An 8,593-nucleotide genomic window follows, 5' to 3' on the forward strand; every position below is an offset into this window, starting at 1 on the left:
GACCATTGCTTCTGAGTAGGTCTAGGTGGTAGTAAAGAGTGAAGACCAAAGCTGGTTCAGTCCAGAAGGAAACATTAACTAGGTTATACTTGTTTGATATCATGGAGGACCAGACATAGAAGGTGTCGGTTATGAAACAAGTTGGAGGAGGGTTTGTTTTGATTGTGTTGGCCACAAGTTCATCTATGTGAGCGGACATGACATGAAAAACACCTTCGAAGAACTGGTCATGGTTGAGGGAACGGTCGAACCCAAGTGGGAAACCATCGCTGACCACGTTGTAACGTATGTCGAGACCTAATTTACGTGCCTCGGTGAAGATGTCCTCTGCGTCAGAAGTGGTGGTGTTGGGATGGGATTTGGTTATTTGGTGGTGGATGTAATATTGGGTGTTGACGAAAGTGATGGTGAAGCCTTTCGATGCAAGCTTCATGGCAAGATGAACAAAGGGATCAAATGGCCCTGGAGAGGGTAAGCAATCATGATGGCATGAGGCTTCTGGTGATTGTTTTCCATTTTTTTTCAAAAATTTTTTGAGTGTTTGTTGTGAGAGAAAGTTCTGAGAGAGACTATCAAAATGATCATGGGGGTGAAATAATTGGAATACAACAGCATATCAAAAGACTCCAGAGGGTACTTGACAAAGATCTGACCAAAGGTTAGGTTGGCAACTGCGCATGTGCCATCGATTAATTGGAAAACACATATAGACAAGGAACAATTGGGGGATGTTAAGTATTTTTTTTTGGAATTAGTGCAATGTAGAAATTAATAGTTTGAACTTAGGTGATGTTTGTATTTTGTCTATTTGAAAATGTGATTGTTGAAAAGAAAATTTTATAGCATTTGTGATTATTAGAAAGATTATATTGTAATGTTTAATTTGAAAACAATCTACTAAGAATGTAATGTAAATTTATAAAATTATCTTTATGTATGAAAATATAAAGTTAAATAACTTACATTAATTTTAATGTAATTTTTTAACTTTTTAATTTTATCTTTTAAATAATAAATAATAACTAATAAAAATAAATAATATTTTAATATAATTATTTAAATTTTAAAATATATAAATTACTAAATATTTAGTTTTTACTTTAAACTTATAAATATTAAAATAATAATACTTAATATCACATGATAATAAAAACCATTATCTAAAAATTTTCCTCTAAACTTTTTGACAAATGATTTTCTCTTTTATTTTTTTTTAAATAAATAGTAAATAATTTTACTAATAATTTTTTTTGAACAGAAAAAAAGCTGGCTGCTCGTATGACCTGCAACAAGTGCCTGGTTCTGATATGTCTTTTAAGGAAACTCTAAGGAACATATGCAAAGGTCAAGTACTGCTTTCAATGCGTTGGAAAAAACTAATTTAATTTTCCTTCTGTCGAGAAAAAAATTATTTTAACTTTATTTCATTATAATAACATTACAATTACAAACACATTCCCTTCATTTATTTACAAATCAAATATTATAAAATTATTACACCCGTTTAAATTGCAAAGAAAGAAAGTAGAAGACCAAATGCCCTCTTAAGAATTTTGTAATGTTTCACCGTCCAATGAGAAAACAGATTAAAAAAATCTGTAAGTTGTGTGATTTATTTAATTTTAAGTCCTGGATAAGGTGCTCGATAATTTTAAATCCGCAGACATTCACTTTGTCATGCACTGCAAGTGGCTGCTTATGGATCAAATAATGACAGCTAATCCAGCAGGATTATCTAATTGGTTCTTGTGTTTGGTTTCTATAGGTGGTTAAAATGAAGCCTCAGTGATATGACTGCCACTTTCCAATGCTGCGGAATTCTACCATGTCGCAATGGAAATACGAAAAAAGCAGGAAGGTCGACTCTTCTCAAGAGTGCATATAGTTGCAAAGCAATGCAAAGAACAAAAAAAAACTAATAATGTGCAATAATATATATATATATATATATATATATAGAGAGAGAGAGAGAGAGAGAGAGAGAGTGAGAGAAAGGCTGTGTGTCGTACATTATAGTTGCAGAGTTAATCATCAGACTATAAACAAGTATACAGAAAGATATAAATGAAGTTCGTTGGCGACCACGAGTGTAGGAAGTGCTTTGTACAAGTTGACGAGGCTTGTTCAGCAGGGAAAATTCTCCAATAAAGCTAGAATTCTTCCTGGCTTGCACCAACCCCTGTCTCTCACACTTTCGGGTCACACAAACTTGTTAGTCACAGCCTCAAAAGGTTTCCAACAACAAAGGCTTTTTTACTCTCAATTAGTGTCTTCTCTAAGTCAAACTCGATGAAGATTTCAACCCTCACTGCCGATCTTAAAAGCTGAGGATGCAGTGTCCCGAGCTTCCACAGTTGATGTTGATTCTTTCTTGTCCAACCCAAAAAATGAGCAATTTTGAAATGCATCCAGACTGCTGGCTATTAGACGATTCAAACCTCCAAGGCTATCACCTAAAATCAAATCTTCATTATGATACTTACATGATGGTACATCAAGATCTAGTGGTCCTAAAGAGTCAGGCTGCAATGTGGAGAACAACAAAGATAAGTCCGCTGTCCAAAAATTGACTCTACAGACCCTTATTAACAAAGCAAGCCCAAAGTATTATGCCTCAGAAAAATAACCCTGCTTTGCAGGTAAAGAAGGATGGTATCCTTGAGACAAGAATCTAAAGAGTAACTTAATGCGATCAGAGGCTTTGAAAAGCTAACATACCCAGTAAATGTCAGTAAGCCCGTTGAAATCCTTTTCCGTACTATCCATTATGTGTGTATCAGATGGACATTCATCCACAAGGTCTTCACAAGCAGAATTTTCCAGTGGCTCCTCCAGATCAGGTGACTCCTGTGGGAGCAGCTGAAAAGACATTATACCTGGTTTCAGTTTACTATTCTCTCACATAGACAGTCAAATTGCCTGAATGGAAGTAAGACATACCTTATTAAGGGTGCCAGATCCAGCTGAGTTTGATCTTGCAATCTGTTTGCAGGCTGCGGAAACAGCATTAGAAAATCTAGGAACATCTGCACAAGGAATATGATTATTTGGAAATGAGAAGGCATCGCACGTTTCTTCAGCATCCCAGATAGAAGATGGATGGGATGCCAATGATGGAACTTCCATCTTGTTTTCATGCCTAGATATATGAGCAGCAATAGCTGCATCAAATGAATCACAGCTGAACGGAATCTGCTGAAGACATTGAGAGCTTTCAGCAACAGGGTGGTCAACACAGTTATCATCCAAGTCATGAGGCACTTCTGCAAGAAGATCTCCAACACTTATGTTTGTAAGACTGTCAGCCCACTCTCCAGCAGATAAGGCAGCAGTATTATTGTTCAATCTCTGATCATCCTAAGGAAACAAAATAAATAAAAAAGTCAGAAAGACATGGGGGATCAATAGGAAGACTATTCATGGCTAATAGATCTTGGATGTCAAAAGTAGGCACTGCTTTTCTTTAAAAGACATGCAATAATCCAAATTAGTCCCACTGGTCAGTCAAAGAAAATGTAGTGTTGCTTGAAATCTGACTTGTTGATCGAACAGGGCAGCCCAGCAACATCCACAAGGATAATGTGTAAGTGTCCAACAAGTTATAAGTGGAGATATTTGCATGGATCTTTGACACTGACATTAAAATTAAAAGAAATGCTTGCTGTAGCAGCTAACCAGTCAGTCATTTGGAGCAGATATTTTGTGAAGTTCAAGATAATGAATAAAATTGATTGATAAGTTTAAACTAAGGCTCCCAGACTTAGAACAATAAGCACAAAAGTCAGAGCTCTGGGCTAGAGCAAGTTGGAAAATTTTAAATGATAGCTGCCAGCTGAAAAAGTTGAACACATTCAAAATCTTTAAGGGGTGGACACTAACCACATCTTCCAACTGTCTCAAGATAGCAACATTGCAAGTCTCACTTCTATCTGCTGATGCATTTCTAACAGGAATAGGGGAATCCCCAAGATTATCTTTAGGACCAGCGCAAAGGTATCTACTCATTTCACTAGGAAAATTGGTTAAAGGAGGTTGAAGGTCATGATTTTCTTTCCGTAATGTTGGCTGATTATTGCAAGGATCATCAAGTTTCTTAGACTGATCACTGGTAGATAGTGCAGATACTTGGACTTCTTCCACAATACCGCCGTTCCTACTCTCAACATTCATATTATGCTCACTTGGAATGTAGGAGGAAGAAACAGGTGCTTGCCACGTCGAAGATGCAACTTCAGCATCTGAAAACCAACCGTACCTTCAAAAGAGCTTATAAAATCAGCAACTGCGTTTAAAAATCTAACACAGAGGATAGCAATGTAGCCAAAAATATACAGGAAATGTACCTTAGACGAAATACTTGGGGGCTTCCAATCATTGCATATACATCTGCTGCACTGACAATGGATGCTTGAGTCCATCTCTGATAACCCATTAGGTTTTCTCTTTGAACACCATAAGGGAAAAGCATTAGCTCTCCTGATGCTACACTTGAGTTGCCCCATTTTCGAGTCAGATGCTCCAATACTGATGATATCTTCTTTCGAGTACTAAGAGTGAGTTCCAAATGTGGATTGTGTTTATCCTGACAAGAGATGAAGACGGATTATTTCCTTAAGACTGCCCAACTGGTAACACTTGATGCTACATCAAAATCATCAACATAATTTCCTTTTGGCGCTCACCATTTCCAAAGCTCTTCTAGTACTGTCATCAATTGGAAACAGTTGAAGCTTAAGTTTCCCAGCAGAATGTATGTTGCTCTCAACTAAAGGATTTTGAGAGAAAACAGGCAAAGGAGGTTGATTATTTTCAACTGGGTCAAGAATCTTATGCCCTGGAACTGGAGTTGAAAAAATTAGGAGTTCAGGAATTCTCCCATGTTCATAGTAATTTCAATTCCTTCCATCGAAATAATTGATAAATTGATTAAGTTTAATGTCACCTGATGTATCTTGGTCATGTTCAACTTCTTTATCAGTAGTAGTTCTCTCCAAATGCTCAGCAGCATCAGCGACCAAAGAAACCCCAGCAATTGCAGCCTTCTCCCATTTTTTATATGCAGCAGATGAGGAACCTGCCCAGAATTGCACAGCAATACATGTTCAGCTTAATTTTGAATGGAAAACAAGAACATTGAAGGGCGAAAATGCCCATGCTATGCCTTAAAACTTTAGGGATTAATAATATAAGCAAGAACAACAATGAAGACTGTAAAATGAAGGTTGCTATTAGGTAAACCATCAACCATGACATCAACAAGAATGTTTAGTAGAATGGCTCAACATCTATAACATCACAACCGCAATACATAAGAGTAAATAAGAATCTGGAAAACCTTTTTGTGCCACAAGAATTTCGGGAAGTAGTTTATCATCAATTGGGAGCGGGTAGTATTACCTGGTTTCCGTCGTTGCCTTGCAGGTTTCATGGTGTTTGACTCCCCTTTGCTGTTGCTACGATTGACACCTCCATTTGTATTACGCTTAAATGACCCCTTTCCAGGTCCTAATTTTTGAATGTTTTGACTGTCTACAAGAACCAGCTTTACTGTACGACCATCATGTCCCGAAGCCCTACTCTGATTTGTGACAGTGCTAGGAGATGTAGGTGAACTATTCTCCCCTTGAGAGGGTCGTTTTCTTACATTCTTCTTCCGGTCTTTCAAGAGTTGATGCTCCTTCATTGGTAAACAGATCAGTCAGTCCAGCACAAAGCATAAATGTCTTGTTCCATGGAAAGGAAAGCAAACAAGCGAGATATGAGATTCTATTTACTAACCAAAGCTTCTACAAAAATTTTAAATCTTCGAGGTTTCAGATGAAGTTTTGAGGCTCTGCAGCTATACTTTTCCAATAGAGACCACCTGTAAAAGAAGTCATGCAGTTTCGTATAAAAACAAAAATATAATAGGTCAAGTCTCTGGCTCTACTATTATACCATTGTTAGAGCATGATACCACAAAAAAAAATCCTTAATTAAGATTCTAACCCTCATGTTTTACAATGGGGCAAATAACTGAGAGGTTTGAGCCATTTGCCCTTAAATAGATAGGAATTGAAGAGCCAACATGGTTATACACCTAATATTCAAAGGGCATCTACCACTTGCTGGTAAGCAACCTATTTCATTTAAAATGCCTGTCCCAGATGAATAAATCTGCTCTTAATCATGACTCTAGATTGACTTAAAACTTAAATTAGTTAGCAGTCCTGTAATAATGCATCCTCCATGTAATATAAATGAATTTATCCAAATGAGTTTTAAAAGAAAAGGCAATTATTTCCAGAATTACCAGCGAAGCATTGCAGCATTAGTATCTTTAGAGTTTTTGGCATCCAGACACAACCCTGGACCAAGAAGCTTGTTCATGCGCCTCACAAGGCGATAGTAATAATGCCTGACCTGCAAATTTTCAAAAAGAAAAAGACAAATGAAAATATGGACAAGGGCAGGTAGTCTGACTTAAATCAATAGTGAAACAATCAGAAGAAAATCTAGTAGCAATCACCTGATCCTTGTTTTTACTTTGCACACGACATGTAATCTTCTCAAAATTCTGCAATTAGCATATGTCAGGAAACATTATAGAGGAAAAAGCTTAAAGCCAAAGCACATGTAAGAGTGGCATGCCTTCCCAACTTGTCGTAATGCAGTGAAGAAACTCTCTTCCTCTTGACGTGTCCAAGCAGCCCATTGTCGAGTTGGCTTTTTAGCTACAATAGACATTCAATTAATACAATAATTAAAGGCACAACCCACTATTTCCCATAGATGGAGATGGTGCATGGACTGGAACACCTAAGCTAATTATATGGAGAATTACAAGTGCAATCACATACCAGGTTGCTCTGGCACAGCATTATTCGGGGTGGATGCGGCTACACAAGGATCTCCTATCTGAATAGGAATATGTTCTTGATTACAATGTGCCTCAGAGGCTAATGAGACCTGTGACTCTGTCTGCATGTTGGCGGCATCACATGAAAACTAATGCCTCATGCCTCTTTAAATTTGTATAAAATCAAAGGTAGCCCTATTTTTCACAAGGAAAATAAGTTTAAATCATATCATAAAATGAGAAAGGTAAAATAGAAAGGAATGCAAGTGAATATATAATCATAATAAACATTAAACAAGCTCACAAGCATGTGTAAAGGTATGCTTATGCACAAATATCGCCCTTCATAAAGAAAACAATTAAAAGAAGTCCTCTATTGCACTCTCAACAAATACAAGTGATTCTTATTGGAAGATAGAATCATGAATTTCATGGCCAAACTGCATAGAGCCTATCAACGCTACGTAGCTTACAGTTTTCACAAGATCAGCTTCCCATTGTCTCATATTATGCTGTAAATCTTCACATCAACCAAAACATTAAACAATGTTTTCCTTTCAATGAATGGTAAAAACAACTTAATTAACAAGTACAGTGAAGGCAACAATACATGCTGATACAGACTTGACTACAATCTCCTTTTGTTTGCAGCAGTATATTGGCATAATCAAATCATCATATTTGAAGTCTTAAATATTTCTTGGTTTAGGATCACAAATGGTTTGAAACAAGACTTTGAAGCATGCAACTAAATGAACACTAAGCACCCCTGGTATCCTCCAATGTGACTTACATAGTAAATGGGTTTAATGAATAAATAAAGCATATGATTATTCATCTTTTCTTCTTCATCAATTTCTTGGTAATTTCACTTCTTCAAAAACAAACTAAATGCACAACAATATTAATTTAAATTCAACAACAATACAACTGAAAAAAGCATTCAAGTTTATCAGACAATCAATCTTAATATTAGAAGCAACTAAGAATGACATGCCAAACAAAAAAATCTTCTTAACCACACATTATTTATCCTGATAACATTTGAATTTCCTTATACTAACAAACCCTAACACCAACAAATTCTCCCTCCGAATAGGTCCGGTCGACAATCAAATTTAACAAGAAGGAGGAAGCAATACAGCTTTAAAGAATTTGCAAAATTTAACAGAAAGGACGAAAAGAAAAAACACCTTTCTCTAGTTGCTACAAAATGCGAGAAAGCTAAAAGCATCAAATTTTGAAGCTTAATTTGTTTCAATTTGCATGAGATCCCAAAGAGCAAAAATAAAACTAAAGTCAACTGCACGACTAATTGACCAAGTTCCATTTCATTCTTCCACATCAAAACATATTAAACAGAAAAGAGAAAAACCATATAAGAACATGCAATAACTTAAATTTTCTCGACAGCCAAACAAAAGCTAGGGTTACCAACTACAGTAAAAGTTGATCGGCAAAAGCTTAATCACATACCACGAAATAAAAAAAAAAAGAAAGAATATCAATTGAAGTCTAAAAATACCTGGAAAAAAAAAGATTGGGAGGAATCGAAAGAGCTCAGATTTTGAACAAAGAAGAAAAAGCTATTGAAACCGGAAAATCTTCCGACAGACGTTTACGGTTAAGGAGATAGAAAAAAAAATAGAAAGAATTTTTGTTTAATTTTTTTCTTTTTACTTTGCAGAAAAGAAAAAAAAATGTTTTTTTAGTAATTTGAAAGATAAACGAGTAAAAAAAAAAAAACTAATAAAT

At 35.9% G+C, this 8,593-nt stretch overlaps 2 protein-coding genes across 2 annotated transcripts in view; both read right to left on the reverse strand.

Moving 5' to 3' along the window:
* Window positions 1-516, reverse strand: part of LOC110420599 (UDP-glycosyltransferase 86A1-like) — a 1,665-nt gene extending 1,149 nt beyond the window's left edge. Inside the window, 2 exon segments of the mRNA XM_021433977.2 lie at window positions 1-453; window positions 456-516. The exon segment at window positions 1-453 is cut by the window's left edge and continues 15 nt beyond it. Coding sequence (XP_021289652.2) covers window positions 1-453; window positions 456-516 — 514 coding nt within the window.
* A 1,469-nt stretch (window positions 517-1,985) lies between these two features.
* Window positions 1,986-8,564, reverse strand: TKI1 (TSL-kinase interacting protein 1). Its single transcript, XM_021434180.2, has 14 exons — window positions 8,364-8,564; window positions 6,840-7,033; window positions 6,631-6,713; window positions 6,509-6,556; window positions 6,293-6,402; window positions 5,779-5,863; window positions 5,398-5,677; window positions 4,943-5,074; window positions 4,683-4,840; window positions 4,344-4,582; window positions 3,880-4,255; window positions 2,941-3,357; window positions 2,719-2,859; window positions 1,986-2,523 (listed from the first exon to the last, which is right to left on the reverse strand). The coding sequence occupies exons 2-14, from the start codon at window positions 6,964-6,966 to the stop codon at window positions 2,299-2,301; spliced, it is 2,421 nt and encodes an 806-aa protein (XP_021289855.1). The 5' UTR covers window positions 6,967-7,033; window positions 8,364-8,564; the 3' UTR covers window positions 1,986-2,298.
* Window positions 8,565-8,593: the final 29 nt, after the last annotated feature.

This window comes from Theobroma umbraticum, unplaced genomic scaffold (assembly GCF_002168275.2).
Source record: "Theobroma umbraticum cultivar Fairchild unplaced genomic scaffold, ASM216827v3 scaffold_86.0, whole genome shotgun sequence".
Taxonomy (NCBI): Eukaryota; Viridiplantae; Streptophyta; class Magnoliopsida; order Malvales; family Malvaceae; genus Theobroma; species Theobroma umbraticum.